The 25567-nt window shown below is 51.9% G+C and overlaps 9 protein-coding genes across 9 annotated transcripts; 3 read left to right on the top strand and 6 right to left on the bottom strand.

Annotated features, from left to right (window-relative positions):
- The first annotated feature begins 1658 nt into the window (after positions 1 to 1658).
- Positions 1659 to 3793, top strand: BJX67DRAFT_87462 (putative MFS transporter). The gene is made up of 7 exons (XM_071035574.1): positions 1659 to 2089; positions 2149 to 2251; positions 2302 to 2465; positions 2522 to 2682; positions 2736 to 2967; positions 3036 to 3483; positions 3540 to 3793. Exons 1-7 carry the CDS (start codon positions 1832 to 1834, stop codon positions 3704 to 3706), a joined length of 1533 nt encoding a protein of 510 aa, XP_070890778.1. The 5' UTR covers positions 1659 to 1831; the 3' UTR covers positions 3707 to 3793.
- Positions 3794 to 3879: 86 nt separating this feature from the next.
- On the bottom strand, positions 3880 to 7230 carry BJX67DRAFT_369352 (glycoside hydrolase family 35 protein; the record flags this gene model as incomplete). The annotated part of the gene is made up of 6 exons (XM_071030750.1): positions 3880 to 4708; positions 4777 to 4864; positions 4915 to 4986; positions 5037 to 5330; positions 5388 to 6384; positions 6430 to 7230. 6 exons carry the CDS (start codon positions 7228 to 7230, stop codon positions 3880 to 3882), a joined length of 3081 nt encoding a protein of 1026 aa, XP_070890777.1.
- An 851-nt stretch (positions 7231 to 8081) lies between these two features.
- BJX67DRAFT_87370 (elongation of very long chain fatty acids protein) lies at positions 8082 to 9984 on the bottom strand. Its single transcript, XM_071035573.1, has 2 exons — positions 9097 to 9984; positions 8082 to 9040 (listed from the first exon to the last, which is right to left on the bottom strand). Exons 1-2 carry the CDS (start codon positions 9883 to 9885, stop codon positions 8219 to 8221), a joined length of 1611 nt encoding a protein of 536 aa, XP_070890776.1. The 5' UTR covers positions 9886 to 9984; the 3' UTR covers positions 8082 to 8218.
- An 893-nt stretch (positions 9985 to 10877) lies between these two features.
- Positions 10878 to 12134, bottom strand: BJX67DRAFT_376662 (uncharacterized protein; the record flags this gene model as incomplete). The annotated part of the gene is made up of 2 exons (XM_071031926.1): positions 10878 to 11978; positions 12033 to 12134. The coding sequence occupies 2 exons, from the start codon at positions 12132 to 12134 to the stop codon at positions 10878 to 10880; spliced, it is 1203 nt and encodes a 400-aa protein (XP_070890775.1).
- Positions 12135 to 13997: 1863 nt separating this feature from the next.
- On the top strand, positions 13998 to 14849 carry BJX67DRAFT_376661 (uncharacterized protein; the record flags this gene model as incomplete). Its single annotated transcript, XM_071031925.1, has 1 exon — positions 13998 to 14849. One exon carries the CDS (start codon positions 13998 to 14000, stop codon positions 14847 to 14849), a length of 852 nt encoding a protein of 283 aa, XP_070890774.1.
- A 191-nt stretch (positions 14850 to 15040) lies between these two features.
- BJX67DRAFT_376660 (pseudouridine synthase PUS7) lies at positions 15041 to 17318 on the bottom strand (the record flags this gene model as incomplete). The annotated part of the gene is made up of 2 exons (XM_071031924.1): positions 15041 to 17060; positions 17110 to 17318. The coding sequence occupies 2 exons, from the start codon at positions 17316 to 17318 to the stop codon at positions 15041 to 15043; spliced, it is 2229 nt and encodes a 742-aa protein (XP_070890773.1).
- Positions 17319 to 18001: 683 nt separating this feature from the next.
- BJX67DRAFT_376659 (DUF2293 domain-containing protein) lies at positions 18002 to 19074 on the bottom strand (the record flags this gene model as incomplete). The annotated part of the gene is made up of 3 exons (XM_071031923.1): positions 18002 to 18451; positions 18504 to 18626; positions 18721 to 19074. The coding sequence occupies 3 exons, from the start codon at positions 19072 to 19074 to the stop codon at positions 18002 to 18004; spliced, it is 927 nt and encodes a 308-aa protein (XP_070890772.1).
- A 664-nt stretch (positions 19075 to 19738) lies between these two features.
- BJX67DRAFT_87339 (uncharacterized protein) lies at positions 19739 to 20420 on the bottom strand. Its single transcript, XM_071035571.1, has one exon. The coding sequence runs from the start codon at positions 20220 to 20222 to the stop codon at positions 19770 to 19772; it is 453 nt and encodes a 150-aa protein (XP_070890771.1). The 5' UTR covers positions 20223 to 20420; the 3' UTR covers positions 19739 to 19769.
- A 1153-nt stretch (positions 20421 to 21573) lies between these two features.
- On the top strand, positions 21574 to 24496 carry BJX67DRAFT_87342 (PHD finger domain protein). Its single transcript, XM_071035572.1, has 3 exons — positions 21574 to 21725; positions 21904 to 23949; positions 24000 to 24496. The coding sequence occupies exons 1-3, from the start codon at positions 21700 to 21702 to the stop codon at positions 24184 to 24186; spliced, it is 2259 nt and encodes a 752-aa protein (XP_070890770.1). The 5' UTR covers positions 21574 to 21699; the 3' UTR covers positions 24187 to 24496.
- Positions 24497 to 25567: the final 1071 nt, after the last annotated feature.

Below are 25567 nucleotides of genomic sequence, written 5' to 3'. Positions count from 1 at the left end.
ATCTGTTTGTGGGAGGCTCTGTGACATCGACCGCTTTTATTGTGCGGCACCAATCTACTTCACGCTCAGGATTTTGGGCATTTGATATATTCAATCCCGTCCCGGATCCAGTCACGTATATGGGTTTCGTCTTCGCTTTTTCTGGCCCTGTGTTCGATTCATCCGGTCTTTTAATTTTGTCTTCGGCAAGCGTGGAAATGGGCAGTACCATCGATCATTATCTCATCGTATCATAGTTTTCCGTTTCTTGTTCCTGTCACTATCAAACTTGCACGAGCCACGTCTCATCGTGTGTTCGCGTTCTGGAAATCGATGCACTTGCATATCTCGCGCAGTTTGAACATCTGTTATCGACTGGCCGAGAGCATAATGGCTTTCTTTTATCTCCTCTTCTCTTGCGCTATCTGTTACTCGAGCATCGGGGCTCGTGGACCCAGTTCTTATAATATCTCACGCACGCTGTTTTTCTTTCTTCCCCAAGTGTCGCTGGCACTGTATTTGGTTGGACGGCATACGAACTGAATTCAACTCTGTTTCTGCGTCTCTTAAGGCGGTTAGTTCTCAACCACATTAGTTCGTAGGCGGTGATAAGTCCTCTCGATTGGCCACTCAATCGACGGGAAATTGAGAAACCACGTGTAGCTCGTCGAAGGCTGAACGTACACAGTAACTGAGAGCCTGGGCTGGCTGTTACCATAAGTCGGCTGAGGTGGAGACTCTGGCCCGTTTACTTCACTTTCTCTCCGCACGGAAACAGGACGGGGTAGATTGAATGACGTACTATTGCTTTTTCTTCTTTTTCTTGTCCCGTTGCCCTTGAAGCTATCCTGAGGTTAAGAGTTGAATGATGCGATGTCAGACAAGATCTCATGGGGACGCGATGATTCACAAACTTCAGTCCAACCAAGGATTCGCGTCAGTACGTTGCGGAATCTCGGTGGTGATGCGATACGCCTTCGGAGAAGAGACGAGATGGCGCCTGCTGACGCAATGCTTCTCGAGCAAACAGAGCCCTTGGGGAAACGGCGTATCATTGCCGAGTATCGCATATCTGCAATGGGAAAGCTGCGCTCGGAGTTACACCGAGATAAGATCCGTCCTTGAGAAAGTCGGCGCCAAATGCCTCGGAAGTGAACTTCGGTGTTTAATTCGGCTCAAAGGTGTTTGTTGTCCAGTAATAGCCTTGGCGAGGCGAAGCATTTGCCGGGGAAAGCTTATTTCGTCTCTTCTGTCTTGGGAGTTAGGGTGTTCGGCATTGAATCACATTTTGGATGAGGAGAGATTTAGAAGTCACCTGGGGGTGCTCGATCACGGGGTCGCCGTTGTTCCTCCCTCGTCTCTTCGACAGTTACTTGTCCCATCTTCGTCCATCGTCCTCTCCACTGCCTTCATAACCAATTCATCACCCCACACATCCCCTTCCATAATTTGGTGACCCCCACGCCATTAACCAGCTCTCTCTCCACAATTGGCTTCCTCTATTGATCCTGATTGCTCGGTCCCCCCCCGGAACCGGCACTCTGTCTTTCCCCCTTCTCACCCCCGGCCGGTGTCCCCGCTGCCGACTCTGCGATTGGCAGGCCTTCCCCTGTGTTCTTACTCTTGGGAAGAAGTAGCGAGCAATCAGCAAATTCCCCCGATCTCCATCACCCCAGAATTGTTGCACCATTTTACAAGCGACAAAGTGTCCCGGGCCAGGCCGATATGAGGGCTCAAAATTCGTCTTCGCGGTCTCTTTTACTTCCCAGGTTCCCCCTCCTTTCCTCTTGCACCCCTTCCCCTTCTATATTTTCTCCTCGCTTCTTCCTCCTCTCATCGGTCCCATAGAACCATGTCTCCATGGCATTCAATATCTCAAGTCCCTGAAGAGAATACTCACAAGAGCCATGCCGACAATGTCGAGGCCGTCCAAGAAACCGCCAACTCTAACCGGCCAAACCCTAGAAAGGAGGCGCCTGCGTATGTGGCCAGCTTGAATCCAGAAGAGCGTGAGCTGGCAGAAAAGGCCCTCATTCGCAAGATTGACGTCCATTTGCTTCCCGTGATAATCATCATGTACATTCTCAACTATCTTGACCGGAACAACATCGTAAGTGGCACTCTGGATGCTTCCGCTGACCAAGAACCCCGTTGCTGAGACCACTCCAGGCTGCCGCTCGGCTTGCTGGTCTCGAAGAGGATCTTGGGTTGGAGGGAGTGCAGTACCAGACTTGCGTTAGTATCCTGTTTGTTGGCTACCTTTTAATGCAGAGTAAGGTTCCATGCTATATAACCGGATGCTCGCTTCTGACGTCCGGCTAGTTCCCTCCAATTTGCTGTTAAACAAGTTTGGGAAGCCTGCTATTTACCTCCCTACTGCTATGATCCTCTGGGGTATCATTTCGACATGCACCGCTGCTGCTCAAAACTATGCTGGGCTTGTCGCGATTCGATTCTTCCTCGGTTTCGTGGAGGCTGCCTATTTCGTATGTATTTCTTATCTCGAAAAGATGAAGTTCTCTAACGGAACTTCTTGCCTTAGCCTGGATGCCTTTACTTCCTTAGCGCGTGGTACACGAGAAAGGAGCTTGGGTTTCGCACTGCAGCCCTTTACTCTGGTTCCTTGATCTCGGGAGCCTTTTCCGGGTTGATTGCTGCCGGCATCACTGGTAACATGGATTATAAGCTGGGGCTTCGTGCTTGGTAAGTAAGCGGCGAGTACCTGGGTGAAAGTGGTTGGTTTCTGACCTCTTCAGGCGCTGGCTGTTTATCATCGAAGGGGCTATCACTATTGCAATTGCCGTTGTCGCCATCTTCATCTTGCCAAACTTTCCGCGTACAACTACCTGGCTCTCAGAGGAAGAGAAGCATCTAGCTGCTTGGCGACTAGAGGAAGATATTGGTGAGGATGACTGGGTCGACAGCGAGCAGCAGTCGTTCCTGCATGGCGCAATGCTGGCCTTCAGCGACATCAAGACCTGGATCTTGGTACAGTTTCCCATATTTGCACAGAACTTCTTTACTCATCCGTATCATTCGCTAACCTCCTGTTGTAGATGCTCCTCATCCTCTGCATCGTCTCGTCCGCCTCTGTAACAAACTTCTTCCCCACCGTCGTCGAAACCCTCAATTACGGCAACATCGAAACCCTCCTGCTCACTGCTCCTCCCTACGTCCTAGCCGTCATAACCGCTTTTGCCAACGCTTGGCACGCGGATCGGACAGGCGAGCGGTATTTCCACATCACACTCCCGCTGTACCTCGCCGTGGCAGCCTTCATCATCGCTGCGACAACCACCAGCGTTGCACCTCGCTACCTATCCATGATGTTGATGGTTCCGTCTCTATATACTGGCTATGTCGTCGCCCTGGGATGGATCTCAAACACACTTCCTCGTCCCGCGTCGAAACGCGCTGCTGCTCTGGCCGGGATTAACTGCGTTAGTAATGCAAGCAGTATCTATGCTAGTTATATGTACCCGGATAGCGATAAGCCGAGATTTGGTATGCATTAACTTACCCTGAGAACTTGAAAAGGGCTCTACTAACGGATAATTTAGTCACTGCCATGTCTGTGAATTGTGTGACTGCATTTGTGGCTATTCTCTCTGCCACCGCGTTGAGGACCATCCTTGTCCGGCTGAACAAGAAGCTTGATCGTGGTGAGGGTATCAGCGGTGGCGTGCCGGGCCAGGCTTCCGCTCGGGGGTTCCGCTTCTTGGTCTGATAGTCCGGGATTGAGATAGGGTTTAGATTTACGAATATAGTACGGGCATGGGATCTGTAGCCTATATAAGATAGATACCTGGTATACCGGTATACTAGATATAGATGAAGCATTCCAGTGAAGTTGACGATGATCCACACTAACCTCCTAGCTTTTAGATAATGGGGTCACTGTCACGCAAATGCCAGCCGTTCCTCCCTCCACCCAGGCCTCAATCCACCCACATCCAAATTTCCAGCGTCAAGCGAACTATCAACAACATAATTCACCCTCCAATCCAACCCAAGGCTCGCCCCGGCCTCCGTCTGCGCCCAAACTGCAACCCCAACTGTATTCTCTCCATTGTAGTCCAAAATCCCCGGTGGGACGGGATATACAACCTGGTTCCCGATATAAGGGTTAAACCGGCCATATTGGTAGCCGTTTACGAAGAGCTGCGCGCGGAATGCTCTCACATCGCCGGTACTGCTGTTTCTGGTGGGTGCGGACGGCGCGGAGAAGATGAAAGAGATAGATACGTCCACGCCCTTGGGGATATCGAGTGGTGGGAGAACTGTGCGGAAGAACTTCACTGTTGCACCGGAGAAGGAGAGAGGGTTTTTGGGCTCAGTATCGGGCCACTCGCTGTCGTCGAAACCGGGGAGATGCCACCCAACGCGTTCGGCGTAGAGGCCGTCCTCGTTGTAAACGCCGCGTACGGGATCCAGGTCTGATTCTCCGCCTGCGGTACCGGTGACGCGCCAGCGAGTGAACTCTGGTGTTACACTGTCACCATCTGTATCCTCGGGGGGGAGGAGGCGGGCTTCGAGAATTCCGCGTGGGTTAAGGACGCCGGTGGTTTGGTCGTGTCCTGTATCATCGTGGATAACTAGGAGGATATTGGGAGTTCCATCGGTTGTCAGGGCGTTGTCAGGGAATGTGAGTGTGCCGTTTGCCTGGTTGATTGCTGCATCACCGAGGTAAGAGCCGAGGAAATGGCCATTTAGGTAGGCAGACCAGCCGCTTTTTTTTTGTTGATTCGCTGTCAGTTTGGGTTGTGGTAGGCCTAGGAGAATCCGGGGTAAACGTACAATGCACTGCCACCTTGGATGTTGAGGAAGACTCCCGAGGTAGAGCCGTTGAAATATCCGCGCCATAGGCGTACGCCGTTGTGGAATCCTAGATTGTAAATCAGTAGAGGTGGGAGTACGAACTTTTGGATGACAAACCATATTCGTCCGCATAAAGGACAGGGAGCGTGGCTGGTTTATGGGGATTTGGTGTTGTTAAATGATTTGCCTCTGTGCATCATTAATGCCTGGTTATCTTTGATTAACGGGGTAAAACTCACCAACCCATGCTGGACTAGAATCGTCGTAAGCTGGGAACCGCTCTGGCAGGCTGTCGCTAGTCTTCCAACCATCGAGGGCTGGTAATTTAATCGACGGAGGCTTGGCGAGATTGGCTTTGAGGCTGCCGTATCGCGTCCTGGAGACTTTAATGCTCTTCCCATTCCATGTAACCTTCTTTACCTTACTGGGCGCGAAGATCTCTAGCGTTGTTTCGTCCTTGGAGTCTCCCCGTAGGGCTAACATAGATCCGGAAAGCCTGGAAGATCGGACTAGATAAGGTCCACCAACGAGGACTATTGACGAGGTTAGAATCTACGTGAACAGCACGGAGAGGAACTATTTGAGCTTACCACTTTCGGTCTCAGGAACAAGCGGGTCATCCGTCAATGCGGGCGCCCAGAACGTATATCCCGCCGTTCTATCGAGCAGGATGACCCGCACACCATTGTCTAGTTGCAATACGCTCATCCCCTTAGCTTGCGTGAAGCTAACGGTCAACACTCCATTGCTGCGGTAGAATTCAGTCGGAGAACAGTCCGGGCAAGTCGTGGCTGTCCCTGATTTTGCACCCTTTATTGCGAATTCTCCTGATTCACCTGTGGGGACCCATATGACAAGAGTCGGCTTACCGTCGAAAATTGCGTAAGTTAAGATTTCTGCAGTTGAGTATAAGAGTGTTTCAGGCCCGATGGGGAAATCCGTCACGATGATCTTCGACTGATGGCCGTTGAGTCTGATGGCGCCTCCGTGCCTGGGAATGGTGAGAGCTCCCTCCGATGTGTCGACATGCAGTTTAAACGATTCATTTGTGCCCAGGGTAGTGTCTTCATGAATGGTCACATAAAAGGCAGCGTTGGTCTCAGGATTCCGTAGCTCAGTCGCACTGATAGCCATGTTATTAGTATACCGCGTTCCGTTCCCAATACGATCGGTCATTGTCAGTTCCTTGGCACTCCGTGTGAACAGACCAAGCAGTTTTGTTTCGTAATATTTGGAGCCTATGGATCGATCCTCCGAGATAGGAGCAGAGTAGTCGTAACTGCTTGCAGTGACTGGTGCTGCGAGCCCACCCCAGTTGGTACCTCCATATAACATGTACAGACTCATTGCAGTCACGCGCTGGGCGATATTCCACCTGTAAAACAGATTTGCGAAGTCGGAACCAGTATCTTCAGTGCAGCCACCTTCGGGACCATCCCAAGGATTGTAGGATCCACCTTGGAATTCAGGCATGAAAAACGGCATCGCCGGCTGCACTTCCTGGAAATAATCGTAGTATTGAAGAACTTTATATGGGACGTATTCTCCGTTTGTGTCTGTACATTCGCTGACATCGCAGCTCCAGCACTGATCCGGTTAGCCACATACTGATTTGAAATATCGGAAACTTACAGAGGGGTACGAATCCAGTCCCACTACATCAAGGTTACCTCCAGCATCCGACCAACCGCTACCCCATGACTTCGAGTTCATATTGGGATCGTTTCCCGTCAAAGGCACCGTGATGCCATGCTTCCGTGCGGAAGCTTCCAGCAGCTCCATGTAAGCGGCCGCCGTTTCGTTAGGGTTCCTATCAACTGGATCGCCAATCCATTGTTGCCCATATTCGTTTTCGATCTGGTAGCAAAATGTGTTGTGGCCGTCGGTTATCTGGTATTTGCTTGTGATCTCGGACACTTCGGCGAAATAAGGTTCCCATGCAGCAGTATACCGCGGGTCGTCGTTTCGCGTCGAACCATATGCACCGGTCGTCAACCATAGTGGGAAGCCGCCAGCATTGGCCTCCGCGTTGACGTAAGGACCAGGACGCACGATGATGTACATCCCAAGCTCCTTTGCCAGCTCATATATGGGCGTAATATCACGGGCGCCGGTGGAGAAATCGACTGTGTGATTGTTGGGTGCATGGTAAGCCCAGTTGGAATAGAACGCGAACCCAGTGAATCCTAATGCCTTGACCTTCTCCAGGATGTCTCGCCATAGCGCGGGGACAGGAATACGCCAGTAGTGGAACTCTCCTGAAAAAACGAATATGCGTTGACCGTGAACATAGAAACTATAATGGTCCCATTGCACGACTTTATTCAGTCCATTGTCGTGGATTGGCCATTCAGGGGCGGTACTGTTCTGAGCGGCTGTCAGAGCCCGCAAGCTCCCAAGACAGAGGAGGAGAAATTGAAGGACGCGTATCATGGTTTTCCCTCCGCATACCAGAGCGAAAGACGGTCTACCGTTGACTATTTATCTTGGACGAGAGGTACAATCGACCAAATTGACGCTTGAACATCTCAATTCGCGTCACCCAAGCCCCAAGATTTCCTCCGCCTGAAATTTCAAGAAGATCATCGGTTCCAAGACGCGGAGTGGGGGTGGAAATAAACTTGGATTCCCTCACTTTTGCTTGGGTCATTTTGAATAGGCCAGGGACTCAGTTTGGAGGAGATTTTCCTCCATTCACCTGGCCGGTCGGGGTGATTTATCCCGTCGACCGACAACAGGGCAAGGCGATCGTCGAGGCTGAAATGGATTGGGAGATTTTCCGATGGAGAGCGAGGACGAGTGAAGGGTTCTTGGAGGATCAAGGCCGAGAACGATGAAGCTGACTGCCATTATTATTATTTCATTATTATTATTGACAAGCTGAGAACCCATGACTGACCAATTTTCTATGAGTCCTGTCCTTTCTATGAAAGTCCAATCTTCTTATCCTCTGCATAATGAGAATCAATGAGCCGCCACGCTGCGCTCTTCGCCCAGATCCGAGACCTTGAAACAAAACCTGTCGAGACTCCATGCAAGTATGTGCAGCGTCGAAGTAACCGCAAAAGACAGCAATAACCGACTCGCTTTTATACAGGGTGAAAAAAAAAGAAAGAAAGAAAGAAAAGCCTCGGCCAACAAGACACATCACTCATGAAGCGAAGCATTTACGCGTCGTCAACACGATAGCCGGTGGGAACCCAATTCGGCCCTTGGAGGGCCCCCCATCATGCTTCTTCAACAATCTGAGCTCTAAACAGCCCGACTGCAGGATATGGAGAAGTGGCTGCTATTAGGGGTTCGAACCGAGAGAAGTATGGCGGGCGAAAGACAAGCCGGTAAACTCGTAACATTCCAGAACTTTCGTTGAACCGATTCATTCATAGTGCTCGCAAGTCACGTCTGACGGGAATGAAACCTTTTAGTCCGTGTTGCCGAGAACACCATAAGGATTAGAGGTCTTGACTTCAGAGGTGGCGCCGGGTGCTTGTGTCTCTTCTTTCGTGGCCTTTTTGGCGCCTTTTCCGGCCAGAACAGTAGAGAAGCCTTGCTCGGACTTATCTTCGGCGGTACGCGCTTTTTTGGCGGCGCTTGAGCGGGTTCGAATGGGCGAGTTTTCGGCGGTTGTTTGTAGGGACTGGACGGTTCGGTTCGTCTGTTCCGCAACTTCTTCGTCCTCGGTCGTTTCGCTGGTCTCTCCACTCATCTCCGCGGCTTTCTGGATCTCGCGGGTAACTCTCTTAAGCGCCTCGAGGCCTGCTTTCTCCGCTGTATGGATGTGTGGAGCCTGAGACGGCTCCTTACGGTACAGGTACGAGCGGACGAAGAAGCGTGCGAAAAGGTAAGTTAGGGGCAAAAGATAGGCCACATTGAGGTAGATCGCAAATCCTTGTCCGGAAGTATCGATGCAGCTAACCATGTGGCCGGCCCGTACGACCCCACGGAAAGCGCCGAGATGGTTTCCAGCATGGCCCACGTTTTCGGCAATACCTTCCGCACCTGCTGCGCGGAAAGCGACCTGCTTAAGCCAGGCCAGTCCCGTCGTTGCGGTGGTGGTTGCTGCACCCGCAGCGGCAGAGCTCGTAGGGACGGTGCGGACGGGAGGGAGGGTATAGTAGACGAATAAATAGGAGGCGGCCATCGCCGACCCGACAACAAACTGAGTGATTTGCATGGTAGTCAGGGATTGCTTGAAAATCGTAGGAACGCGAATGCTTAGAGTGGTTAATGTGTAATATGTGTACTGACAATGGTCAGCAGAAAGTATCAACAAGGATTATAGAATGAACTTAGACATACCATGAGCGCATGGATAAACGAGTTAACCAAAGTGAAGATCCAAATTGGAGGCGCAACGTAACGAATGCCAGCCCACATGCACATCATAGCACCAGCATGGTGGTAGGTCTGCAGAGTCGAACTCTTCTTGCCCTTAGCAAGAATAATTGCCGTGTCAAGCACCTCATAGAATTTGGAAAGGTAGAAAATCCAGCCCAGGAACGCCAGACCCTGGTTCCACAGTCGACCAACATCCGTCGGATCTGGGACGCCACCTTCAGCCAATTTGTAATCTGGGCTCTGGATTGACCACCGATTCACAGTCGTATCATAGGTAGCTGCGTTTCCGTATCCTCGAGGACCATTGCACTTGCACAGCGCATCCACGATGCCCACGATGCCATTTTCTTCCCAAGATGGCCAGATGGTACGGAAAGCACGAACCATCCCAGCAAAGGTCCATAGAGAGTAGATGGCCAGAGAAATATTGTGGAGAATGACAAAAAGCTTGAAAGCTCTGCTTTGGCTGAAGGCGAAGGGTTTGTATCCGCGACTCTTATTCACACGATTGGCGATGACGACGGTGAAGGCGTAGACGCAGGCGATGGTGATCGGAATACGCACATCGAGGAGCTGGGTGTAGAGAGTGGTGGAGATGTTGAACGGCTGGTACCATGTCGGCTCGTCGAGCTGGGGTGCGGGTACCGTGGAAGGGAGATCTTCGGGAGGGAACTTCAGCAGTGACGCAGGAGGCAGACCAACTCGTACAACGGCTGGGCCCGAACCTGTGTCAAGCGCGAGATCGTACATGACTGGATTGAGAAGAATTGTCTGGAAAAGTCCCAGCGAAGCGAAATAATCCCTGGAAGTATCCGTCTGTTTTTGTGGACGGAAGGAGAGACTCAGTCTCAACGGCGAAAAAAACTTGTGGCCCAGAGCACAACTCCTCCAATGCAGCCTGGTGAGAAAAACGCAACTGGGCAAAAGAAGACGATCTTTAAAGAAGACAATGGGTCGAGTCTGGAGGACCGGATCAACGGCCGATGAAATAATTCTGACGCCTTCACTCGCTGTCGTGAATTTTGAGGTGGAGCCACGACAAGTATTTTGTTGGGAAGATGCCACTTCCAGACCTCGGTCCCAACAATCAATGCATCATTCCAGCACCGGCCCAGCTTGTGAATCTTGTCAATCTTGTCTGTTGTCCAATGTTCGGCAAGAGGATTTACTGTTCTGGTGGCCTGAGAACTCTCATTCAACGACAGCTGTTGTTCCCGTCCATTGCGCGTTTCAACTGACGTATGACTCTCACGCGAGAAGCTGCCGCTTTGATGGTCAACTCACCCTGGAACACGACACGCCGCGCAACTGATCTCCGCCAAGTTCCTGCGCGGGGGAACCGCCCCTGGGCCAGGCTTGCATTCTCGACAAACCAGTTCTGGGACCACCAGAGCTCGGAAACCACCGGTGTACTATTCTCGCAGTATTTTTCCATCCACTGATTCTCCTCGTAAACCTGGGGAAAATCACCGTGCAGGCGAAAAAAGGAGCAAGAAAAAAGAAACAAAATACTCCGCCCAGTCACGGGACGCGGAAGTGTCAGCCCTATACCTCACGTGATATTGTCACTCTTCTTGTTGACCGAGCTCCGTTACAGAATCTCGTTGAGAAGGAACTCGCCTCGAGTCTCCCAGTCCCGTAAGCTAGTGAATATTCTATTAAAAGCCCAGTCAGAGATACATGCCCCGTAATTCGAATGAGAAGCCATATTTCACTCTACATCTACACTGCAGTCGAGAATCTCAGCGGGGTTTAGTGCCGAGAGGTAGTGGAGGCGGTGCTGGTGATCCTGTGTTGACGGGTGTTGACCGGAGCTCGGCCTTCTTCTGAGGCGGCGGTGGTGGAGGCGCCTTTCTTCGAGCTAACGTCTCAGCGTCAGTGCTGGACGTGGTCGTTGAACGGCCCAAGTTTGGGTGCGGAGGAACCGGAGGAATCTGATCCGCATTTTCAGACTTGCTGTCCAAGGCTTTATTGAATCGCTCCGTGATTCCGTATTTCTGGTTGATTCCGTTGAATTTTTGCTTCCCATTCTCGATTTGATCACTATGTTTCGACCGAAAGTCGTTGAATGCGGATTTGGCATTTGAAACATTTGCAGCGGAGGCAGACGGTGACTCGCTTTGCTGTATCGGTGGGGACGGCTGAGTGGTGGATGACGAGTTAGTTCTCAATTGCGAGAATCGGTTCTGTAGCTCGTTTACTTGTGCCTGACCGGCATAACCCGTCGTTGACGGCGAGGTCGGGTTTGAGGGCTTCCCCCCAATCCCAAATGCAGGGACTGATACGCCCTCCTGGGAGAGGCGCGAGGTAGCAGCTTGATTCAGATATCCGTCTACCGGCCCAGGTTGTTCTGCTGGTGGGCTGAGAGAGTACGCTGGAGGGGGGGAGGGGGATTCAGAAGCCGGCGTAGAGGTATTAGCCCGAGGCGGCACACGAGGCGGAAGGTTCGGTTTCGGCTTGGGAGTCGCAGAAGCTTGCGCTGATTCTGCCTCCGAGGCCACTCGTCGTACAGGCGGGGGTGGGAGACTACTTGGGTCAAAACCTGTTCGGTTTGCACGATATGGTAACGGAGGTCGTTTCGCTGCTTCCTCTGCTTTCCTCTTTTCCTCCTCCTCTTCTTGCTGCCTCTGGACATTCTGTTGATTGATTTGGGCCTGGCTCAGCGGCGCTCCCCACCCACTCCGATCCGGGGTTGTTTCGTTCGGGAGAGCCCCAGCGCCGTGGTACTTGATATGTTTCGGTGGCGGACCAAAAGATGATGGGTCTTTGAGTGAAGCGAGGGGCCTAGAAACGTGATTTTCCCTATCCTCATCTTTATCCTTTCCTTTGCCCATCCATCCTGCCTGGCGCGAAAAGTGTCAGACGGAAAAACCCACGCAATAAGCGGGACAACTCACCACTTGGTTGACGCCTTTGAAGTCGTTGCGCCAACTCTCCTTCTTCCCATCACGGCCTTTCGGATGCCAACCATCTTTCATAATACCTTTAAATCCACTCATGGCGCAAATAAACTGGTGTTCCGAAATTATCAATGGCCTGCAGAATCGAGGACGAGAAGGAGTTGACGGGATGTCATCATTCCCCGCAAGTTTGTGCTATCCAAAATTAGTTTAGCTTCAAAATTGCTCTTCGCCGGGTCACGTGTAGCAGACTCGAACTTGGAGATCCACCGCCTCTCAAAGGCACTCACTGGAAACTTTTTTGAAAGACCTGGATATGGAATGGTTCTGAAGACACGGGCAAGGGTAGCATGCGTGCCCCGGTTAAGAAGTGTATCCGAGTGTCAGCCTCTCATGCACTCATCGAGAAGGTCACACCGCTCTCCCCAGCTTTGCTTTCCGTTGACGCTCTTGTATTTGTCGCCCAGAATGATGAGAGATAAGGGCCCCGGCAATGTTAGCCGGGCGACACGATTGACAAGGCATTTTTCTTGAGCCACGTCCCCATCATCAAGGGCAGTTCAAGAGGGTCAATGGTGGAAATCTGCGAAGCAAAAACGGCCGCAGATGGACGCAAGAGAGTGTCCACCAAGAAAGGGAAGTCAGGCCAGGCGTTCCCTTCTTGAGGCACTTTGGATATGACCTTCAAATTGCTCCAGGAGATGCTCCAAGAATGACTTTCCAATCGGACAGTCTAATTATATCTCTGTTGGTCAAAGAACGCGCGGTCATCACATCTGTTGCACTTGTGCTTGTTGGGAGGATATGCACGCTAGACCTCATTTGGACTTTTTGACTATTCTCAAATAGGAAGTAGCATCACAGCCCCGGGCCGGACCCCAGCGGCCTGAGGCTTCGACGCCAAGGGCGAGCTGAATGAGGCTCTTGGTCGAGAGCAAGTCAAACAATGCAACATGAATGAGACAGCATCATGATGGTTTCAGTTTCCTCCCCTTGGACTGACTCCTCAAAGGCTTCTCCACAACTCAGGAAAAATACTTTCTTTGCTGATGATCACAGAGTTCTGGAGTTCAAGGATTCACCCCCAAGCGGCGATGATCCAAGCGGCCACGCAACAAGCAAGGCTGTGTGAGCCTGTCAGAGCCAAATCCCACCCCATCCACATCAGGTCAAAGCCCACCCTGCCGCGGGCGCATGCAAAATCCATTCACGAGCGGACGGCACAGCTTTGAGAAAACAGGCACTGCGGGTCAATCAGCAGTTGAGCACTGCCCCGTTCAATGTTTTGAAACAAAGCGGTATTTTTTTTTTGACGAGGGCGACACTACTCAGGGTTCGTTTCATGTCCCAGGCGGGCGCCTACCTGACACATTGGATGGACAAAGATGGGAAAGAAAGGAGTCATACGCCAGGAGAAGAAAGGCGAGCGAGAGAAAGAAACGTCTGACCACTGCACCTTTGGTTGTGCCGCCCCTCCTGCTCACGGCGGGTTGTGTTTTTCTTTTCAGCCGTGCCCACCTTCAGAGGGGCTCGCATGGCTTTATACTAAGGGCGATGGTCTCCTCGTTAGAGCCGCTGCGCCATGTCAGCTTTGCTTCCTCTTTTCTTTCCCTCAAGGCTGCTGCTCTCCTTCTCTCGTTCTTCCTGCCCGTCTCTTCTCTTTCCTCTGTTTCTCTTTTTCCAGTTCTCCATCCCAGTGTCTTCGTACCGCGAACCGAAGTGGCTGTCGAAGAGCCCGAATACGAGAGTGATCGGCTTGCGTGGTACAATAGCTATTATTGGACATTCCGTCACCCTGCATGAAAGAGCAGACGTCAGCAATTCGATAAAACCCTTCTCATTCCTTGAGTGGTCGGGGAGGAAGTCACGGCTATTTGGAACTGCGAGCTGAAGAGACCGCTCGCGGAAGCAAAACACCGACACTGAATGGTACTCCCCGGGCTTCTGAGCTTCCTACCCAATATGGGCGACAACGGCCCCTTCAACGGCTTCGGGCCAGGGACACAATCAGATGGGGTGTGGGATGGGACTGGCCCTCCCACCACAGCCGGGGTCAACGACGGTGGTGTAAATGGCGGTAACCCGGGCGAGACCAACCCTCACCCAACAGCTGGGACAAACACAATCTATACAAGCAGCGAGACATCCACAGCACAAGATACAGTAACACCAATGCCAAATCCCTCAGCGTCAACCACGACCTTCACCTCGGAATCAACCCAAACCTTCGTCTCCTTAGCCACCCCCAGCAGTGACAACGACGACGGGGGAGGAGACGGCGGCGGCGGTGGCCTGAGCAATAACACAAAAATCGCCATCGCCGTACCCATCGCTGTCGTCGGAGCAGCCATCATCGCGGCCATCCTCTTCTTCCTCCTCCGCCGACGCCGTCGACAGCGCCAACTCGAATCCCGACCCGTCATCTCAACGCCGCAACTGGATAATTCCTCCTCAGTCTTCCTCCCACCACGGATGCAACCCGTCCCCGCTCCGCCTCCAGCACCTATCACCCGACGAGCAGTACCCCAGGGTCCATACGTCGAGCAATCCGAAACCGCGAGATCAGAATCTGCCACTGTAGTCTCCGCAGCCGCAGCTCGCGACCTTGAATGGAGGACGTCAGAAGAACGGGCGGACCGTCCTCGTTCCCCGTTCGACCACCCACAGGATAACGACGATGCTTTATCTATTGTGTCCGGAATGAGTGACCGAGAGGCCGTGATGAGAGCCAGAGGCCCAAGGGACGACGATATGTCGTCCGTGTCAAGTTTCGAGGATGATGAGCCGCGGGCGACTACGAATCAGGGGAGCTAGCCACTCAATCCTTTTGTCTATGACACTCTATTATGCTTAATGTATCGGTCATATTGGATACTCCACTTGCATTTCAGAAATAGGAAGAAAGTTCCATGTAGATCTAGAAATCCCGGTTCCGTCAGCTCGTGTTCGGAGATACTTCCATCTTGTGTAAGTTATATATCTATATAAGCCGTACGGCTGAGCATCTACCTCCCACCCCCGAAATCAGGTTGATAAGCCTTCACTTTCCCCCTCATCAACTCCCTCAGCGCCATAGTGGCATACTGACTCGAGCCGAGCTGGAACTTGAGAATAACAGCGACTTTATCCGCGGGACCACCGCTTTCCCGCTCCTCAGAAGATCTCCCCCCTTCCCCTGGCTTAGCAGATAGGGCCTCTAAATCCGTCTGGACGAATTGCTCATCGTCTTTTGAATACAGCTTAACATTGACCGAGAAATCACGCCCCATCTGACTGAGGATTTTCCGATAACTCCCGCTCAGACTGGCGTCTTTCCATTTCCGACGCATGTTGAAAGGGTCTAGACCGCCACCACGGGGACTTCCCATGAACGACTTGTAAAAGTCGGTCATTTCATTGGGTGGGTACAGCACATCAAACCCAGGGAGGGGCAGGACAATGTCGAAGATGGTGTATTTGCCGCTGGTGGCTTCGTCGGCGGTTAGGGCTCGCGCGCGCGTAAATGAGTCTTCGGCTGCGTAGGAGCTGTCGCTCTCCTGTGGGGCGACAATAATCTCGCCGTCTGCGTCGACGGTTACTGCGCCTTCCTCTCCTGCTGCTCCAGTCGGAGCAGTCGATGTTGACGGAGTGGAGCCGTCTTTGTCGCGGTGTTCGTGCACAAGGACGAGGTCTCCCTCGACGACACGATCGCCGTATAAGCGCCAGCGTTCGCCGACGGCGAAATTCCAAACGAGCGATTGGTATGCGTGGACGTACATGAGTCGGAGGTTACGCGGGGTTGTTTGCAGGGCGCCGAGGTGGTCGTTTTTCGAGCGACCCAGGTGGCGGATGATGTTTGTTTCTGCTGAGAATTTGCGAGGCATTTTCTCCAGGGCGTCGCTGGCGCTGCCAGTGGTTCGAAAGATTTGGATCGCTTCCGCGCGCGCTTTGTCGTCGGAGCTGATATTTACCGTTGATGTTTCCCCTGCTTGGGCGGCGGCTAGAACGTGCGGGCTATAGTCGAGGATGGCATCGCAGGCACCCTTGAAATCGTCTTGGAGAATTTTCACGCCTACCATGTCAGTGCGAGTTGCAAAAGTTCCGAACCGTTGGAGGCCGTAGTAGTTAAAGTAGCCTCGTTGATGGAGGTTCCTGAAAGCAGAGTTCGCGATATCTGACGCCTTTGCCGCTGCGGCTTCGCGGTTATGGATATCAATGCCTGGAATGTCGCACTCGCGCAAGGTAACTACGAACTCGTTCCCGCAGAGGTCTCCGAGTTCGAGGCCGTGCGGCCGATACTCGAAGTCGCCGACTACGGCGTTGCGGAGCGTCTTGTTGAGTTGCGCCAGGCGATCAGCATGCACGCGAAGCGCGCATGCCCGTTGCACCGTCACTCCGCGGCGATCTTTCGTACCCGCAAACTGGAAACCTTTCGGGTTCATTTTCAACTGCCGCGCGATAAACGAGATAACCTCCATGGTATCCTTGTTTTCCTTGTAGATGGTAAAATGCAAATACGGTCCTCCCAATTCATCCCAATTGACGGGCACCCGCTCGCGGCCTCCTCCCCGTCCGCCACCACCTTGGTTATTCCGCTTATTCCGGTTTGACGCAACCGAGATGACCATTGTCCCGTCGCTGTCAGTCGAAGACTCGAGCTGCGAGCTGAAGATCCGGCGGATCGCCTGGTGGATTTGAATCCGCTTGCTGCGATCGGTAACCACAACGGTGTTCAGTCTTCCTAGGTCGCTTGGTTTCATTTTCGGGTTCGCCATTGCCCTTTTGTGTAGTGATAGGATTTTATGGACGTTTTGCGTGCCGAAGAATGACTCGAGAAGTGCCTTGTCTTCCTCGGAAAGTTCAAGCTCCACGGGAGCTGGTGATCCCTCCATAGGAGTTTCGGGCTCGTTCGGCTTCTCCTCTACTGGCTCCTTCTGCGCGGGCACGGGGTTATCACTATCTTCCTCGTTCGTCGGGGAAACCGTACTCTGTAAATGCAAAACCTTCCCCGAGGGTAGGATCTCATTGACAAGGAAATCTGTATACCTAGGGTCTCAATTAGCGCTTTAAATTAACCTCTCTGGAATGCCATTACCGTCTCTTCAATACCCCGGTAAACCCCTCGTTATCAGTGCTGACAAACTCCGAGATTCCAACTTCGAGCTCCCTCGACAGGTAATCGTCCGCGTCAACCTGCGGCGGGGGAGCTGCAACTGTCGCCCGCCGCACAACATCAGCCGCATTTGAGACATTCTCAGTCTTCAATCGTTTTTGAGGAGGTTCGATAAGGTCGGAGACATCCATGGCGACGAGATCAGACGCGTGGCTGTTGGTGCTGGAAGGAGCTGGAGCCTGGAGCTCGTCTGCGCGGAGCTTGGGGAAAATCTCCGACAATCAGGGGGGTTAGCCCTAATTCCGCATTGGGAACCATATCTGCTCCTTGCGACAATCAGCATTGGCCAATAGTATATTGAAAAATAAGAGAAGAGTCATGGTTCCCTAAGGACCGAAGTAAAGAGTGAAAGTTGGGGTGAGCTGTATTCCTCTCGAACCACCTTCCGTGGTGATAATCTATGAGAAGTATACACGGTTCGGAGAACGGGTCTCAGCTATTTGATACCAGGATTCTTGTTTCAGTCCTAAAGTGAGGATTTAGGGATATGTGGCATATCGGTGTACCTGCGAAACACATCTGTATAATCAGGATGCTGGGTAGGATGGCTAGATCCTCCTCGATCTACCATAGAATTGTTGAAGATGATGGTGAATCATCAGTTATAGCCTCGTTGAGCTATCATTAGTCTAAACCTAGTAGTCTATGCATGTTAAAGTACATATGCGTTTCTCGTGATCCTCATATCGTCGTGGAGTCCAAACTAACGAAGCGAGCTCCTGTCCGATCGTAGTTGACGTTTTCTCAAATTATCCTCTTTTGAGCAACCCTAAAAACGAATAATCATATCATGGCGGGGTTGAACGAATTCGAGCTACTCTGACCGAGTGCGCAAAGTAAGGAGCGCCGGTTGCGTTGCGTTTCCTTCCCAGGCTGCTCGGATAGTCTGCACCATACTCCAGACTGCTTTCCGAGCCTCCTCCCGTTTTTGACCCGCGCGAAGTAGGCTCTCGTACGGTGTATGCATGTGTCGAATATGTGCTTCCACAGCGAGGGCAGCCTTGTGGTTGTCCGATGTTGTTGACGTTCGTCCTACACGACCTGAACCTTTGAGGAAAGCATGATTGAGAATGGTCTCCAATGAATCTGCAGGCATCAAGGGAAATTGCGTGCGGAGAAGCTGCCGCGACCGAGCCAGTTCCTTCTCATCGCGGACTTTGACGGCATTGGCGCGGAACTCGGCCGTTTCTTCGGAGGAATGTAAGACGGCGGTGTAGACATCTGATGGAATACGGATCCCGAGCGACTTCTTTCCCGTGTTGTCCTGGAAGGGTCAGTCGAATCTCGAGCCTTAATCGAGGGGGACTTATCCTCACATAAACTTTATAGACCAGCCGGTGAGACTCTTTTGTCTTACTTCGACAGTTTCGAGTCACGTAGACGTCTCCCGTGGGAACAAAAACGTAGTTGTCCGGCAACGGTTCTTGCTGGAGACAGTTCTGTTGTTGATACCTCCACATTAGTGAGAGGCATCTCAGATGATGCGAGGGGGAAGGGGGCCCGAAGTAAGGGATCTGACCACCGAAAACGCACCTTCTCGAAGGGCTCTGACGATGGCCACTGCGTAGCGATCTTGTATTTCACGATCCGCGGGCCGACTTGACTTTTGGTAGTAGGTTTGTGCTTTTGATTCCCAGCAGCAAGTGGAACGCGCGGAGGCTTTGCGACACGCCGTTGTTTTGCCAGTGTTCGTGAATTCTTGTGGGGAAGAATCGCTTGTGGCGACCTTGGGAAAGATCGCTTGTCAATTCCATTCCTCCCCGGGCGACGATGGCTTTTGCGGACTTTTCTCCGAGCGGACCTCGGTGTGGTGGGCGCCATGTTGAAGGTGTCGGGCTTGGTCATCTGAAGGGCCTGGGAGAGATCGTGTAGGTTAAATGCAGACATAGGAAATAAAAGATCAATGACTTGTATTTGAGTAAGTATTATCGGAGGATAATGAGTGCTGTGCATACACCTGTTCTGCCAGTGTGGATAAAGGTAAAAAGCGTTTTGTTACTCCGGTCAAGCAAGCAATTAATGACGGGGAAGGAACAAATCAGTGCATTGGAGGGGCAGGACAGAAAGAACTGCGACTATCTTGAGAGAGCTTTGTCGAGTCCTTGCTTAATATGTTTCAAGGTCTCTCTTTCACTTTGAAAGCCCATCTTCGGCGGAAAGAGGAGACGGGTCTTTGATTACTCGGAGTACGGATCTTGCACTTTTGGATGGTGGAGGGGTTGCACTGGGATGGCCCAAGTTTGTGCCTGAGTGAACCGTAGCTCAGACATGGGTTCTCGGTCCTGCATTTGGGTTCCATGATGGTTTCTGGGGGCAAGAGAAGGAAGAGAAATGATATCGAGTTTTCTCAGAGAAGATGCTCACTATATTCTGAAATCTAACAAAGGAGCTTGTCGCGAACAGCTCCAAAGAGTACACGCCGAGACCGGACCTTCAGCGGCTCAACAGGGGTCTGCTCCCACATTCCCACATGTGCGGACTGTCGACCAAGTGTTTCACAGGGATACTGATGTGCCTTGAAGTGGTTTTCTGAGCTGTCTTGAGAACCCTGTGCAGCAGCAATGGAGAAACGCCTTTGCGACTCATACCCACCCCGAAGGTGGGGTACTCGATCGCGCTCCAAAATCTTCCCCAGAAGTAGATTCCACGCTCCTGGTGATTTCATGATGACGAGAACTGTGTGCTTTCTCAGGGGGATTGAGGGTCTGTGATTGCTGGAAGTCCAGGCCATGGAAGATGAAAAGCACATCGTCTAAACTGCATGAGGAAATGGAGTGTGTGTTGTGCCGCCCTGGATGAAGGATGGCCGATGGAGACGAACCACTAGCGGAAGTCGCCCTGTTCGTTGGGTTGACGAGATCACGAATCAGACGCGCCTGCCACCCGACTGCTTTGTTGAAGGAACACCTCGAAAGAGCCTTTGCCTGAGGTTGGAATCCAGCAGTCGGGAGGAAACTTCTGCAGCACATGCGCCCGTTTGCTGTCACGATCTTCGCACTTGAAACACCAGACGCTGAGGGGGCCAATGTCGTCATTCTTGGGATGGAAATTGGTGAAATTCCCCAAAAAGGTGGTGCTTGAGGCTGAGGCTGGAGCTGAAAGAGGAGCGAACTCCAGACACTAACTCAATGCAAGATAGTGCGGGTGGGATCGTGATCGAGGGTTGGGCGAGAAGCGTGTTCAAGCGAGCTCCATGTTGGACCAAGGCTCCCTGAAGCGGTCCGGATCGTCGCCAACAATTGGAAGGAGTCTTGCACAAGGGCTCGCTCATGAAAGACAAGATCTTAGAGAAGTCTCTCATGCACTCAGTAGTCGTAACTTCTTGAAGCTCCCTGCGAAAAGGATCGCTCGATACCCCTTTCTCAAGATGGGTGCAGGCATTTTGGCCCAGAGACGGCGTGAGCAGCAGCAGCCAACCGCCACAGCTTGCGATGGCGATGGAGACAGTCGATCCACGGAAGGCCATCATTGTGCCTTGTTCTCGGAACCAATTATTGGATTCAAACAGACCTCAAGGGCCTATATGCGTCGGCATTATGATTCCTTCTCGACCTGTGTCTCCCGACCAACTCCTTGTGCCCGCAAGCGTCGCCTTTTGTGTCAGTAGTCATGTCGATATCCAGGAACTCCCGAGGGGAGTGACCAGGGTGTCGTCAGACGGAGGGCCAGGTCAGCTCTCCACCGTCCGCGAGCACCAGATCGCGAGAATCACAATGAAAGGGCAACCCCCCCTTGTCCGTTCTCACTCGTAGATTAGGCACCATGGCTTCCCCACTTGGCACATCAAGGCGGCCGAAGGAGGCCATCAGGCTGAAGACCTTGAGATCGCACCATGTCCTCAATGAGCTCTCGGGTCGTATCTGTTGGGTTCACCTTTGCGAATTCTTCCATCCTTGAGAGCCTTCGAGAGCCCAGCTGCAGGAGTGGATCTGTGGATGCAAAGGCAGAAAAACCCATCAAATCATTACCAAATTTCTAAATTTTTACAAACAGAGGAAAACGAAAACATAAAATTCTCCTCCCAACTTCAGCTTCAAGGTGTTTTTTCCGTCTTCTCTGCTCTTATCCGTCCCTTTCTTCTCTCTGTCTGCCGTGAAAAAAGATCTGCCGGAAACCCCAGTCCAGGCGGCACCAGAAAGCATTCCACTTCCCTCCCTTTGTCCAGGAGCCTTCCTCCGCTGGCCTCGACCGATCCCTCGATCTCCTCCCTTTCCAGTCGTTCGTTACTCTGCACTTCGCTGAATATAGGACTGCGATGAAATAAATCTCCCTTCACTCTTCTATTCGGTCCCTTCCCTTCTCCTCTATTCTCATCCAGGGCTCCAATATCCTCATCGCCCCTCGAGAATCGTCGATGACCCTGTGGGGGCATACATTCATCGGCACGGGCATCCCTCCTACCGAACCGCCCTTTGGACATTCCTGACGACCCCGAGATATCTGGACGACTCCTACCAGAGGGTTGCCTGGCAGCTTCACTTGAATGGTTGCTAGGATTACACCGTTGCTGACATGAGTTGGGATCAGCCTATCCACAGGTATGTTCGTTGAGTCCATACTTATCGGGCATGGGATTTGCTTCAACAACCTCCTCTTGCCCTTGGACTCATTTTTTTTTTTGCTTTCTTTTCTCTTCCAACTTTCACAGTAATTTGTCGCCCTTTATTCTTTGAAAACTTCCAGGATGATGCTAATGGAGCCCTCCGTCCTGTTCAGCTTCAGCTATCCAAACGGTGAACCTCAGACCCCAACGAGGACCCCCCCTACGACCTTTTTCGGTGACGCCGCTTTCCAAACTCCGAAACTTGAATCGAGCTTTTTCGACCCTCGGGTTACATGGGATACCTCCGATCCGTATGCTTCCAGTCCTGAATTTCTCCGCACTCCCCAGAGACTCAGCTTGAACACCCCCCGCCTGCCAAATCAAAAGTCTACCCAAGATCCAGAGACTTCCGGTCTACACAATGCGAAGCCATTGGACCCCCAGGTTGAGACAGCAAGGAAACGTCACCCATCGAAGCTGCAGGGATCAGGTGAGGATGGTGAGGATGGCTCCCGGACAGTGGAATCGACAAAATCTGCCGCTTCCATGCAAACACCTCCGCCGAGTAGCGCCTCGAGGACTAAGGTAACAGAGTTTGGCGCTCTAAGCAGCACGGGACGACGGCTATCAGCCTCGAGTTTGGTAGGGGTTCATTTGGAGACTCCAAGTCGGGTGATGGGCACGTCCCCGCGATTATTTGGGGCCCTTCAGTCATCCCCAGACCCATTTCAACTTGGAACAATTGATCCGTCAGGGTCACCTTTCTTTCCACAGCAGAGATTGTTCTGGGATCATGAACTTAACCAACACTCACAAGAGCTGGGCTTACCCGGAAACGACAATAGATCGTTGGGCCCTACAAACACAGCTGCCTTTCACACCAATACAACGGATCCTCCACAAGATCTTCATATCCCCCAACTGCCACAGGTCGAGGGGGATTTGGACATCCCCGAGTTCAACAGCACCATTTATGGTGTCCCTTCCGGGGGCCCCACCGACGCTGCTCTGTTCCCCGCCCCTTTTTCCACCTCTCCTCGCCTTCCTATACCTAAAGCAGACGACCCTGGTCTGTTTTTAAGCTCCCCAGCCCGCCGATTTGGGGGGCCTCAGCCCACCCCAGAGAAACGGTTGTTCTCGAGACAACACCGCCAACCCTACCATCACCAGACAGAAGAGTTCAAACGAGAAGAACTCCGACGTTCCCAAGGAATCAACCCTCATCTTTCCGAGTATGAAGAGGAGGACGATGACTACACACCTCGACAAACTAGGCCTACATTGACTCGTAGCCTCACAGTCAATGCAGTCACAGCATCCCGCCCTGGGTCTGGGGGGACAATGTCTTCGGCCAGTGGTATCCGCAAAAGTCCCTCAAAAGGCCGCTCATCCCCCATCAAGCCAAACCACCCTCCGCTGCACAGATCCAACTCTGTGGCCGTTGGGTTTCCGAGACGTTCCCAATCCGTGGTCCTCAAGATTGGCAAAGATGGCAGAGCGAAGACGGAGATGCAGCCGGTTCTCGAGGGGTCGACTGGCTTGACAGCTCCTGTCAAAGGTATGGACCTGGATAGCTCCGCAACAGAAAGCGAGTACGATCCGGCGGAATTCCCTGGATACCAAACTGCGAGCAGCCGTAACCCGTCGTTCGCCTTCTCGGAAGTTGGGAAACCGACAGTTTCTCGCAAAGACTCCGGCTCTCGGCCTCCCTCGATGGGCTCTTATACTTCATCCCACTCGGATCGGGCTTCTCCCTGGGCCAGCGCTCCTCGTGGCCCGGCGAGGAGACCACAATTGAAAGCTATGGATGACTGGAAAAGAACACCGACGAGACAGTCTGCGGTGCTCAACTCAGACCTATCCTACAGTAGCTCTGCTTCTATTCCCGGTCTCGCTGAAACAGAGGAAGACACTGGTGGTGCGCAGCATGCACTCCGCAAAGTTTTGGAGGACAAAGGGCGACTTCCTCGGTCCCAGACTGTTGCAAGCTTTGGATCACGTTCCAACCGCCCTCTGCAGCCTTTGGCACAATTGCAATCATCGCCCCCCCGGTTTGGTACAGAGCTCGACTCGGATTCTCGAGAACCGAATACTTCCCCCACAACCATCACAGACCCAGACTTGGCGACCCCTAGCACCGACCGATACAGCAACCCAAGCAATGGCACTAGATGCATCTGCAATTCTATGGATAATGGGGGCCACCTGATGATCCAGTGGTAAGCTCTTTTACTTCAGCATCCTGGACAGTCACTAACGAGAGTTGCAGTGAATCCTGCAGTCACTGGCTACACACAAAATGCGTTGGCCTGGAACGGTCCAATCTCCCATCTATCTACGTCTGCGTCTTCTGCGCGCAAACCCCTACTCGTAAAAACCGAATCAGTGCACCTGTTAGCGGCGTCGGCCATGCGCCGACTTCGCCACTCGCCCACAAATCCTATCGATTTCGATAATATACGATATGTACCTTTACGATAGAGCTGTGTTTCGACTCGCGTCGACACTTGGCATACGGAAATCTTCTCTTATGCATCCATCTAATGAGTCACTTTGTAAACTGCGGACTCGTCTTTCTTTACCATATTTGGGTTTCCTTTGTTCCATGTGCATCATGTTAGACATACCAATACCCGATTTCTTTTGAGGCATCAAACATTATCATAGTTCACAAGTCACCGCCAAAATATTCACAGAAAGACAACTCCAATCCAGACACAAGTATAACAATAGTAGACAAGATCAATACAGACTAGCAGTAATACAAGCCATCAAGCTTATCTACACCAAAAATCTTACTATCAAAGCCTACATCCGCTCCCTTTTTCTTTGATAAGCCTAGCGGTGCCGTAGTAAGGACATAGGCATATCGATCTTCTTGCGGCGGCCGGGTCATGCGTCCAGCTGGTGCGTTTCGGTGTTGACGAGGCCCTTGATGCCCAGGAAGACTCTGTCCGGGTCCTCTGGTCATTTTTCGAAGTAGCGTTTGAGCAGGACGAGGCTGATGTACTCCGGGGGGGAGCGTAGGATGAACTCGACTCTGTTCCAGCAGGTAAGTGAATGTCTTATCTGCTACCTATATCATTACGGTATTAACCACCTATAGATACCTGAAACCTATCTATAGGTAGAGGAAAACCCTACCTACCCAGTACCTGCTAAGAAACAGGGAATCGTGTCAAGGTAAGATAAATACTGGATGAAACTTATCGCCCTAATTCTGACCTGCCCTGCGCGTGTTCGCACGAATCTCTCTTCGCTCACGTCGACAGATTTTAAATGTGGTGATCCCCATCAGGTGGGGGGTTATTTAGCTCTGTGTGGCCCTATAAAACTGTTTCTAAGTCCACAGTGTGTGTAGGATACTAGATCGACTCGTAGGTAGCTTCATTGATACGTTGAGTGCTCAGCTTATCCTGCATAGTACCCAGCGCTACCAACTTTGCTGTAACGAAAGGCAGTCGGGGTTGAAAAGATAAATATTTTATCCATGTTCGTCTAATATATTGTAAGAGAAGTCACCGTGGATCATAAGAAAGAATACAATAATAATGAGCTGAAGGACAAGCTGCTCTCCAGATCTTTATGAGTGCAGAGAATCTCATTCAGTCACTTAAGTACATGCATATCAGTTCTCTGCGCAGACTACTTATGTCTCGACCAATCCTCTATCCCGGCTTCTGTCAAAGTCACCTCCACCACATTCCCACTGTCTCTGCCCCCCTGTTATCCCTGTCAATTCCTTCGCGAACTCTGGTCGTTGGCCACGCTGGCCTCGAAACAAAGTGGCCAACCTAGATTGCTAGGAATTCCTTGCGATAGGAGGAGCTTTTTTGG

Source organism: Aspergillus lucknowensis, assembly GCF_044049455.1.
Source record: "Aspergillus lucknowensis strain CBS 449.75 chromosome Unknown BJX67scaffold_2, whole genome shotgun sequence".
Classification (NCBI taxonomy): Eukaryota; Fungi; Ascomycota; class Eurotiomycetes; order Eurotiales; family Aspergillaceae; genus Aspergillus; species Aspergillus lucknowensis.
Note: the sequence above shows the minus strand (reverse complement) of the source record. Positions and strands in the feature narration are given on the sequence as shown.